The sequence below is a fragment of the Gracilinanus agilis genome, chromosome 3, assembly GCF_016433145.1.
Source record: "Gracilinanus agilis isolate LMUSP501 chromosome 3, AgileGrace, whole genome shotgun sequence".
In the NCBI taxonomy this organism is placed as follows: domain Eukaryota; kingdom Metazoa; phylum Chordata; class Mammalia; order Didelphimorphia; family Didelphidae; genus Gracilinanus; species Gracilinanus agilis.
In genome coordinates this window covers 605402745-605415325 of record NC_058132.1, presented here as the reverse complement: position 1 = coordinate 605415325, position 12581 = coordinate 605402745, and the positions used below count along the sequence as shown (strand labels likewise).

At 34.0% G+C, this 12581-nt stretch overlaps 1 protein-coding gene across 2 annotated transcripts in view; it reads left to right on the top strand.

Moving 5' to 3' along the window:
- KANSL1L (KAT8 regulatory NSL complex subunit 1 like) overlaps positions 1-12581 on the top strand; it is a 117672-nt gene that overhangs the window by 56744 nt on the left and 48347 nt on the right. For both annotated transcript variants that reach the window (XM_044670722.1, XM_044670721.1), the window contains exon 5: positions 11335-11539. In XM_044670722.1, coding sequence (XP_044526657.1) covers positions 11335-11539 — 205 coding nt within the window. The remainder of the gene's footprint in view (positions 1-11334; positions 11540-12581) is intronic.

Genomic DNA, 12581 nt, shown 5'->3' with positions numbered 1-12581 from the left:
CATTGATATTTCTATTGTTCAGAGTAGTTAAGTCTTTTACAGTTGATCATCGTTACAATATTGCAGTTATAGTGTTCAATTTTTCCTCCTGGTTCTGCTCACTTCACTCTGCATCATGTGGCACAGTGGGATAAGAGTGCTGGTCCTGGAATCAGGAAGACTTATATTCTTGTTCAATTCTGATCTTAGATATTTTCTAGTTGTATAATCCTGTATAAGACTCTTAACCCTGTTTACCTCAGTTTCCTCACCTGTTAAGTGATCTGGAGAAGGAAATGGCAAGTCACTCTAGTACAGTGGTTCCCAAATTTTTTTTGCCTACCGTCCCCTTTCCAGAAAAAATATTACTTAGCGCCTCCTGGAAATTATGCAACTATTTATTAAACTTAGAATAGAATGTAATACAAAAAAAGTGTGGTCATCACTGCAGCACCCACCAGGGGGCGGTAGTGCCCACTTTGGGAATCATTGACCTAGTATCTTTTCCAAGAAAATTCCAAATTGGGTCACAAAGAGTTGGTTATGACTGAAAGCAACTGAACAACAAAAATGTTGGTTTTTTTCCTTATTTTTTATAACACAATAATATTCCATCATAATCATAAACTACATGTTTACCCATTCCCCTGTTCATGAGCATCCCATCAGTTTCTAGGTCTTTGCCACCACGCAAAGAGGTGCTATAAATATTTTTATTCAAACAATTCCTTTTCTCTTTTCATTGATCTCTTTGGGGTATGGACATGATAGTGATATTGCTGGATAAAAGATACACACAGTTTTAAAGCCCTTTGGGCACAAATCCAAATATTCTCCAGAATAGTTTAAGATCAGTTCAAAACTGTCAATGGCGCATTGGTACCCCTGTTTTTTCCACAACCCCTCTAGCATTTATCATTTTCCTTTTCCTTCATGTCAGCCAATCTAATAGGTGTGAAGTGGTACCTCAGAGTTGTTTTAATTAAAATAATTTAATTTAATTAGTGATTTAGAACATTTTCTCATGACTATTGATAGCTTTGATTTCTTCTGAAAACTTATGCAATTATTTTAACTGGGGGATTTTTAATTTGTTCTTTTTTTCTAGTTTTTTATTTGCATACTCAATCTATTCTTTCTCTTTAATTGATACAACATTTAGAGATATAAATTTTCCCTTAAGTGCCACTTTGGCTGCATCCTATAAATTTTGGTATGTTATCTCATGGTTATCATTATTTTTAATGAAATTGTTGATATTTTCTATGATTTGAACTTTGACCCACTCATTCTTAGTGTTGATTATTTACTTTCCAACTAAGTTTTTAGTCTCTGCTTCCAAGATATTTCATTGATTGTAATTTTTATTTTATTATGGTGTGAAAAGGATGCATTTAATATTTCTGATTTTCTGCATTTGTTTGTGAGTTGTGTATGTCCTAATACATGGCTACTTTTTGTGAAGGTGCCATGATTAGCTGGGGAAAAATATGCTCCTTTTTCTTCCTTTTCAGTTTTCTCCAGAGGCCAGTCATATCTAACTTTTCTAAAATTCTATTTATCTCAACTTCTTTTATATATATTTTATAGTATTTTATTTTTTTATACATATAATATATTTTATATATTTGTTATTTAATTATAATTATAACATAATTATAATATATTTTATATATTTATCTTGTTTTGAGAGGGCTATATTAAAGCCTCTCCACTAGTGTAGTCCTATGTTCTATTTCCTTTATAATTCATTTAACTTTCCTTTAATAATTTGGATGCTTTGCCAATTGGTGCATATATTTAATATTTATATTACTTCATTTTCTGTGGTATCTTTTAGCAACATGCATTTCCCCCATCTTATTCTTTGTTTTTGCTTTTGCTTTGTTTCATATCTTTATTACCACTTTTTATTTCAGTTGAAGCATAATAGACTCTGTTCTAGCTACTTATTTTTCTTTTCTTTTTTAATTTTTTTACTTTGTTTTATTATTTCTTGATGTCTTATGGTGTCATCTGCTTCCACTTGACCAATTCTAATTTATAAGGAATTCTCTGTTCCTAATTTTCTTTACTTCTTGCATTGCTTTCACTTTTCTCATTTTTCCTCTAATATTCTTATTTGATTTTTAAAATCTTTTAACAAAATCTCTTTCTTTAGGTCTTTCAGGAATTCTTAAAGGCCTGTGTCTAGTCTGTATTCTCCTCTGAGGCTTTGCTTGTAGCTCTTCTCCTATGACCTTAAGCTTCTTATAGTCCACTTTTTTTCTTTCTCTCTCTGGCTCATTTTTTTCCAGTCTATTTCTTTACTTTAAACTTTATTTTAGAGTTGAACTCTTCTTACTTCTGGGGATGGGGTGTCAGTGTCCTGTAAAATGGAATTCTTTGTTCTCTTTGAGTTCACACTTGTGAAAAGGAATCCCTTATTCTCTTAGCTTAGTTGGAGCTAATACTTTAGTTAACACTAACTTAAGTACAAGCTTGAATTAGGTGGAGGAGCTAACAAACCACTTAGTGAATTCACACCCTGTTTAGTGCTAGGTGTGAAGCCAGCAAGATACTTGGAAAGCTCCACCTTTTTTCTAACTCAGTCAAAAATTTATGAATTCTTTTAAGAGTTCACACCCTCAGAAATTATGAACCCTTTCAATGAGTATTTACCCCTCCAGAAGGTACAAACTGGTTCCCACAAACACAGCCCCATGGGCAGTGCTAGACTATTTGGAAGCTGAGACTGGCCCCTGCGAAGAGGGGAGGAGACAAGAGGCCACTATAAAAGACCCTGAATTTCTGAGGCTAGGGAGTGAACTCCCAAAAAGAGAGTCACTCCAAGAAGGAAGTTGGTTTCCAGAAGAAGGCTGGCTCAAAGAAGAAAGTCGGCCTCAGGAGTCCCTTGCCTCTTGGAGGGAACTTGGATGAGTGGCTTTCCCTTCCTGTCTTCTGGAGAGAGTTTAATTCTGGTTGAAGGTTAATAAGTCCTGGCTGAGCCAAACACTAGAACAATATTTAATTAGCTAGATTAATGTCTTCTCTACCCTTTTGTATTCCTCTGCTTTCACTCTTTCTACCTTTTTTGTAAATAAAAGATTTATAATTTTCATATATTTAGCTAAACCATTAATTTTAACACTTACAGTCTCAATGTTCAGATTTTTCACTCTGCTGTTTCCATAGCGGGTTTTGGAGACTTTCCAAGATAGTGTGATTTGGAGAGAGGTGTGGTCACTTCATTCTTGGTCTGCATTTTGGTCCTTATCCAGAAAGAATCCCTATTCCTATACAATTGCAAGCACAGTTGCTCCTTTCCTCCCTGTCACTGGAACCAAAAGCTAAGGTCCCTGTTCCCTCTGCCATGCAACAGTGACCTCTAGGGTCCCTGTCCCTTCTTCCCACAGATGTTCTTCCTTGCTCTGGATCTATATCCCAGAACTGGGTAATGGTCAATGGTATTGCTGAATGGTATCTGCTTTTCTATCCAGGTGTTCTTTGTAGCCTATTTCTGACCAGGTGTTCAGTCCTCTTGCCATATCTGGACAGTGAGATTTGTACTATGCTCCTGGCCATACCCCACGTCAGTGCCATAGATCTTTCCTCATGGCCTCTGGTGTTATCCTGAGATTAAAAAACCAACCCTTAGTTGGTTATACCACTCGAGAATTTGAATTAACACATTATTTTGAAGTTGTTTCGGGGGAAATGTTGGGAGCGTTTAGCTTGAATACTCCTTATGCTCTGGCTTCCTGACTCTGCCTCTAAAAAAATGTGGCTTTGGAAGAGTGAGATTATGAGAAGAGAGATTTGAATAGTGATTAGTCAACAGGCAATATTAAGCATCCCTACAAGGGAAGGAACTTTTCCTTATAAGTATTTTTCCCCCTTTAATTGAAAATCCCCACATCTTTAATGTCAAAACTTTTTTTAAGTTCATTAGTTTTAAATGGAATTTTAAAAAATATCTTTCTTTCCTTGTATATTTAAGAGAATTTCACCTTCTTTTGATGACTTAGGGTAGAAATGGAGTATAATACAGTAACCTCAAGAGGCTATTCAGGGAAGGTAAAACAGCTCTACATATCTTAGTATTAGATGATAGAAATAGCTATACTTTTTGAGTTGTTTCTGTTTTTCCCACTGCCAAGTTAACACTTTTTTGCTGCAATTGCTGTATTAAAATTGTGTCTAAAATTAGACACATTCTCTCACCATTTGTCTTTCCTTCTCACCTGATGGATTCCCTCCTGCCTATAAGCATTCTCTTTCCTCCTCCATCCTCAAAAAAAATCTTCCTTTGATCCTTCAGCCTTTGCTAACCCTTTTTCTATATCTTTTCTGCCCTTCATGGCTAAACTTCTTGAGAAGGCTGCTTGTACTTCTACATCTCTTTTGACTCCTAACTCTACAATCTGGCTTCTGACTTCATTCCACTGAAATCACTCTCTCCAGAGTTATCAGTAATCTCTTAATTGCCAAAATCAATGGCACTTTTCAGTTTTCATCTTCTTTAACTTCTCTGCAGCCCTTGACACCATTAATCTTACTCATTCCCAAAGTTGTTTTTTTTTTTTTTTTAAATTTTAAACCCTTAACTTCTCTGTATTGACTTATAGGTGGAAGAGTGGTAAGGGTAGGCAATGGGGGTCAAGTGACTTGCCCAGGGTCACACAGCTGGGAAGTGTCTGAGGCCGGATTTGAACCTAGGACCTCTCGTCTCTAGGCCTGGCTCTCAATCCACTGAGCTACCCAACTGCCCCCTTTTTCCCAAAGTTTTTGAGATACCACTCTCTGGGTTCTCTTCTTGTCTTTCTGATCCCTCTTCAGTCTCTTATGGTTGCCCTACAGGGCTCTATTTTGGGCCATTTCCTCTTTTCCCTCTGTGCTGCTTCACCTGGGAATTTCATCAGCTCCCATATTTTTAATTATCATCACTATAATGACAATTCTTAAATCCTTCTATTCTACCCTAACCTCTCTGATGACCTCTAGTCTTGCGGCTGTGACTAACTTTCAGACACGGAACTCCAACATGGTCAAAACTGAATTCATTTTTTTTCTCCAATATGCTACCCTTTCTAAACTTCCCTATTATTATTAAAAGTAGTACTATTCTCCCCATCCCACAGGCTTCCAATCCAGTTGTCCTCCTTGACTTGTTACTGTCTCTTACTTCTCATATCTAAGTTGTTCCAAGGCCTGCCCATTTCACTTTTGCCGCATTTCTTGAATATACCACTTCCACTTCTCTGATACTGCCACTAGCCTGCTCTCCCATGCCTAGAATTCTTTCTCATCTCTGCCTACTGGCTTCCCTCACTTTCTTCAAGTCCCAGCTAAAATCCCATGTTCTATAGGAATCCTTTTTTAATCCCTCTTAATCCTAGTGTATTTCTTCTGTTAATTATTTCCCATTTATCCTATACATAGCTTTTTTGCATATATTTATTTGCTTCTTGTCTCCCCCTTGAGATCATGAGACACTTGAGGACAGAGACTATCTTTTGTTTTTCTTTGTATTTCTGGTGCTTAGGCCAATCCCTGGCATATATAGTCAATGCTTAATAAAATGCTCATTGACTGTGAAAAATGGACTTTGTGAATATGAACCTTTGAAGCCATTGCTGATTAGTAAATTTTTAAAGTGAATGGGTTTCATGGAATCTATTTTGCCCTCAAAAGTTTTATTTTTCTTACAGGTTCTTAGCTGTGTTGTAGATGATAGAGAATGCTTAGAAATGACTTTCTCTGTCAGAATGTTATTTTGCTTCTAGTCTAATTCATTAAAATTTATTTTACATTATGTTGCATAAAAGTAGCATATAACACATATTTACAAATATACATTTTTAGACTTTATACAGTTTGTACTTTTTAATAATATATACGATATAATTTTTAGAATTAGTAATTATATGTGTAAGTATTCAGAGACAGCTAAAAGCTATTGAATTAAATTTATTTTTCATTTGTTTTGTGCTTATAGTAAAGGCTCCAATGGTCTTACTACTTTTTAAAGGTAGATTTACTCATAATTATTATTATTTTTTTTTAATTTTAAACCCTTAACTTCTGTGTATTGACTTATAGGTGGAAGGTTGGTAAGGGTAGGCAATGGGGGTCAAGTGACTTGCCCAGGGTCATACAGCTGGGAAGTGTCTGAGGCCGGATTTGAACCTAGGACCTCCTGTCTCTAGGCCTGGCTCTCAATCCACTGAGCTACCCAGCTGCCCCATATAATTATTTTTTTAATCAAACCATTAATATGCTTTTTGATTGATCTTATATACCAGAAAACTATCAAAAAGTTTTTAGTTGGAATAATATGGGCATCAAAGTCCAAAGTTTGTAATAAAAAAGTATTATATAACTTATTTTATCATAGCAAAGAGTAACGGTTAGAATTTATGTTCTAAAACTATTGAAAATGTTGTAAATGACTTTTTCCTATTGACTTCTATTACCTCCAAATAAGTGAAGTTTTAAACTTTGAAATAATATCTGGATTTAGCTTTTGGCTTCAAAGTGTTTTTTCAGACATGACATGAAATAAATAACATGCACTTCAAATGAATCAGTTAAATTGCTGTTTCTAATTATAATTATTTCACATAAGAACTGTATGCTTATTTGCTTAAGGTTTAATTTGTTCAGAAATCTCAAACTTATTTTCATTAAAAGCAATATGTCTTATTTTGGTCAGTGTTTTTATAATTGTACATGTGTTTGTCTTTGTCATTATTGATTGTTTTACATTACAAATTCTCCAAGGGTGGCGATACCACTGTAAACTAGTATATGATAGATTAAACATGATAACATATAATACTATTATAATTTTATTTTGAAATCATGATTCTTCTATAATAAAATAATTTTTAGAAACTAAATATAAGGTGGTTTTTTTTAAACCTTTACCTTCTCTCTTAGAAGCAATATTGTGTATTGGTTCCAGTGCAGAATATTGTTAAGGGCTAGGCAGTGGGGATTAAATGAGTTGACTAGGATTACATGGCTAGGTAGTATCTGAGGCCAGATTTGAAACCAGCACCTCCCATCCCTGGACCTAGTTCTCAATCCCCTGAGCCATCTAGCTGACCCATAAATGTAAGGTTAAAGCTAGAAGAGTTGAATATCATTCTTCTGATAATATACATATTCTTTGATCATCCTTCAGTCAAGAGTTCAAAATGACAGTTTTGTATGAATTCTGGCTTGTTTTTTAAATGAATTTACATTTTAAAGTATTTTAGTACATAATTTGGTCTCTTGCTTTCACACATTTGAATTTTTTTAATGGTGAGCATTAAATTTTTTATAAATAAGTAACTTAATAATTGAAAATTCTTCCCACTTTTTTGAATAAGTAGTATAAAATGGCATTATTATTTTATAAAATGATTTTGTATTTTGTTTGCTATGTAAACTAATAATATTAAACATTTGAAATATATGACAATTGCCATTCTTTACAAACTTGATTTTTCTTGCGTAAATGATTAGGCCAAACTCTTTTAGAATGTTTAGATTTTCCTTAACACTTGATATAATTTAATTACCATAATGTCTTCTGCAAAGATAGCTTCATTGTCTATAGAAAATCATCTGGAATAGCATTCTGGGCAAGAATTCCCTATCAGGAGAATGGGGCCTTGAAGAAGAGGTTGATGCTATTCAGTGCTTACCATGATGAGTGCCTTTCAATTATTTTCTAAAATAAAATATTCTTAATATTTAGGTATGAGACTTGTGTAGGCTAACAGTTTTTGGCTTCACTCATTTCTTACTCTTGAACCATATTTTTTTTACCACCCTCGCCAGTTCCCATGTTTGCATTGAAGTCATCAAGTATAAAACCATATTTTCATTTAATTTGGAGAATCTTATCAAGTTCTTTGCATAATTTTTTTTCCTTTCTTCTCTTTAGTGTACATATTGGCTCATAAGTTTTCATTTGTTTTCAGTGATTTTTTAAAAAAATTCTTAGGAGAACTGAAATACAAGATGGCCAGGTTTCCCAAGAAATGATGATTCTTTTTGTCTTTGCAAAAAATGCTAAAAATAAACTCCACCTAACACCTTTATTTATAAATTTTTTCTAAGAGAAGCTATGAGCCCTCTTATTAGCTGTACCTTCCTTCTCTGCTCTCTGGTTTCATTTATAGTGTGATGCTGATAACAGTTTATATTCCCTAATAATTTATAAATTTGTTAGTCACTGTATAGGGAGCTCATGTTTTGAGCATAAACAGTCAAGTAAATGTTTTATAGATGGTCTAGAGACTGATTTTAAATACCTTTTACTTATTTTTACTCTATTGAAGAAGTGGAAAGGGATTGCACAAAATTGCTTGCATGGATTGCCATGGCCAAATAATTCATCAATGAGCCTTTCCATTTTTAATTAAGCTAGTCAGAGCAGAGCTATAATTTCAGATAGTATTCTCCTATATTTATAGGATCATAAATTTAAATCTAGAAGTCACCTCTCATTTATTTTCATTCTTCTAATTTGGTATCAAACTGACTTTTAACCAGTTGAGCACCGATTCCGATTGCAAATGGATATCTGATTCTAAAATAACTCCTAAGCATATGTATATGTGTGTATATATGTATATGTTTTTATGTGTATATATGTATCTCTACATGGGTATACAAAATAAATTGTAATATAGGGGGAAAGGAAGAGTAGTCTGAGAGAGTAGGAAAAGCTTTTTGTAGGTGGTACTTGAGCTGGATTTGAAGTGAACTAGAGATTCCAAGAGGCAGAGGTAAAGAGGAAGAATATTCCAGACATACAAGACAGCCTGTGAAAGACATGGTGATGAGAAATAGAATTTCTTTTGGTAAGAATGTCAAGAAGGCCATGCCTGAATGATAAAAGTACCTAAAGAAGAGTAATATATAAAGAGTCTGGAAAGGTAGGTTGGAGCCAAGTTGTGGAAGATTGTAAATGCCAAACAGAAGAGTTTATATTTGATCTTAGACGTAATAAATAATTAATGTAGTTTATTGCCAGTTAGTCAACAAGCATCCTCAAAATGCTTACCATTTTGCCAACAATGAGAGTTACTAAGGATATGAAGACAAAAATGGAACATTCCCTGTCTTCATGAAGTTTGCATTCTAATTGGAAAACACTAATTAATCAATTAATCAATCAATCAATTAATTGTATGCATATAAACTTAAAGAAGATACATACAAAAATAAATACAAAGTAATATTTTGCATAAAAGCTCTAGTAGTAGGGCTACATTGTGAAGAACATACCTACCATCACCCTCCATGCTGTCTACACATATGCCCATCCTTAATAATCCCTTTACTTCTTTCTGTCACCTGTGATATCCATTGTTCTACGTCTTTTGTGGCTAAGCTCCATCTTCTTGAATATTTTCTCCTCTAGTTTTTCATGCCATTACTCTTTACTGGTTCTCTTATCTGGCTGATAGGATCTTTCGCTGGTTCTGCATGCTTGTTACATTGATTAGCTGTGGATGTCACCCAAGCCTCTGTCCTGGATCCTCTTTTCTTTCTATTTTATCTCATTTGGTGACTTCATCAACTCCCAAGAGTTCAATTATTGTATCTGTGGAGGTAGTTCCCATGCATTACCAGCTACCTTAACGAATGCTCCATAAACATCTCAAACTCAACATGTCCAAAACAGAATTCATTTTCTGTCCCATTATATCTTCCCCTTTTCATAACTTCCCAATTTCAGTCAAAGATGCCACTATCCTTCCAGTTGCCTTGATTCCCAATTTCGGTGTTATTTTTAACTGCTCACTCTCACTATTTTCACCAATCTGTTGCCAGTTTTAACTTTCACCACATCTCATCTATATATCCCCTTTGGTCCATTCACACAGCCATCCCTCTTAGTTCAGATCCTTATTGTCTCTTAGATTGTTGTGACTTTCTCACTGGTCTCCCACATCAAGTCTTTCCATTTCAGTCCATCTGCAAAGGTGATTTTTTTTCCTAGCATATGTCTGACAATGTCATCCTCCTCCTTAATGAGCTCCAGTGGTTCCTATTGTGTCTGGATCATACGTAAAGCACTGTGTTTGGCATTTAAAGCCCTTCACGTTTTGGCCCCTTCCTACTTTTTCATTATTCTTATAATTAACTTTATTCCATGAACCCTGTGATTCAGCTACCTTGGCTTACAAGCAGTTCCTTGAATATGGCAGCCTATCTCTGTGCTCTCTGCACTGGTTGTTCCTCATGCCTAGAATGTCTCCGTCTCTTCCACCTGTAAGAAGTCCCTGACTTCCTACAAGATTCAGCTCAAATCCCACCTTTTCCAGTAGGCCTTTAATTGTTCCTCAGCTTTTAATATCTTTCCCTCTCAGTTGACCTTCCATTTATAATGGATATATACTTGTACATGTCAAGCAGTGTTGTGTATCTAGTTACTTATTGTATACTCCCCCAGTATGAGGTATGCTACTTGAGGGCAGGGACTGTTTTGGCCTTTTAAAATTTTTTTACCTCAATTTTAATTTTTTTAAAAATAGTCAAAATTTTTTTTCTCCTTTCTCCATTAGAAAAAAAAGCACAACTGTCAGGAGGTATCTTCATCAGTCCTCTTGAACCATGAATGGCATTGCATTGATCAGTTTATTGGTATTTCAATTGTTTTGTTTTTTACAGTGTTGTTGATATTGTATAAATTATTCTCATGGTCTTCTCACTTCACACTGTATCGATTCATACAAATCTTTCCAGATTTTTTCTCAAACCATGCCTTTTACCATTTCTTATTGAATAATATTCCCTTATATTCATATATAATCATTTGGCCAACCTTCCCCAGTAGAGGAACACCACCTTATTTAGTTTATAATTCTTTGTTAAAAAAAACAAACTACTGTGATTATTTTTGGAGTGTCCTTTTCCTCTTTCTTTGATATATCTGAGATATAGTTTGCCTTTCTTTGTAACTTCAGCACTTAAACATAGTGCCTAGTATATAGTAAATGCTTAAAATATGATTGTCAATTGACTGACATACTATTGGAAAATAAGAGGAGGCAGAGATGCCCATTTCTATCAGGCATTTTTTAAAGTCTTGTTCTTTAAGACATAATAATTATTTGGTCTAGAGAAGCATTTGTTTCAAAAGATAAAAAAAAGAAGTGGAAATGATTTTTATAACACCACTGTTTCAGAAGTAGGAGTGGAATTGAAATTTTAAGTTCTTAATTATTTTCTCTCAATTCTACTATTAATCATCATAACAGAATTGACTAGGATTAATTTTCTGCAGTTATAATAGAGGTACAGCAATTTAAATTTAGTTTTTTTCCTTTTTTGTCTGATTTTTTTCCCAATTATTTCATGGCATTTCAGTGCTTCAGAGAATTTAGATGAACTCTCTTCCTCCAGTAGCTGGTTACTTAACCAGAAGCACATTAAGAAAAGGAGAAAAGATAGAACAAGATTGAGATCTCCATCTTTGACTCTCATGAGCACAGCAGCACGAACAAGACCTCTTCAGAGTTTCCACAAACGAAAACTCTACAGATTGAGCCCTGCTTGTTATTGGATTCCAAAGGTAAGATTGTTTTTGGTGGGAAGAAATAATACATAATAATACATAAACAGATATCAACATTTGTCCATATTATATATGATAGGATACTCACTGTACACAATTTCACAAAATCATTACATCCAGCATGGTTTAGTGGAAAGGGTTGGATTTGGAATAAAAAATTTGGGTTTTAATTCTGACACAGCTACTTACTACCTCTGTGATCCTGGAAACCTATTGGGACTTTATCTGTAAAATGAACTTGTTAAACTAGATGATATTTAAGAGTCCTTTGATCTTTGAGTCCTAAGCTCCAGAAGGAGTTAAGAATTTGCAGCAAATGTATTTGAGTTTAGAGTTATCAATAATTGAGTTGACGATAAAATACAGCAGAATAAAAGGAGGTTTCTGATCTCACACTGCTAATATTTATCCATAAACGTGTTAAATTAATTTTTTAACTAGTCTTGTTTATAAAAAGTAATTTTACTGGTGAAGATAAGCAGAATGTCAATTTCACAAATATTTCACAAGTGTTTTAGAAAAGAAAGTTTGTAGAAGTGATAAATATTTTAGAGGCAAAGAAATTGGCCTTCAGTCTTCCTTATTTACCTATCTCCACTAGTTCTGCTTCCTTTCTCTTATTTTTTGTTATGTTTAATTCAGCTAAAATTTATTTTATTGAAAGCATCAAAGTTAGAAAAACTCCTTTTTATTTGTATTCCAAATTATATAGTACCAGAACCATCAAGTGTTTCAGGTGAACTAAATGAACTTTAATTTCTTTCTTAATGCTTAATAATACAAGAATACCTTATTGTTTTTGTTACTTAACACTTATTACTTTTTATTATCATAAGTATTTAAAATTGTCTTTTCATACTTTGATTTAACTAATTACGTTATGTTATTGAAAAAAAGTATAGTATGGGCAGGAAGGCCAGGGTTCAGATTTTGTTTCTGATGATAACCTCTTGTTGCCTACTGCACTAAGGCACTAAGATACAAACAAGTTGCTGATTTGCATTGGTAGAAGGAGTTCACATATAGGGAATTCTCCAAA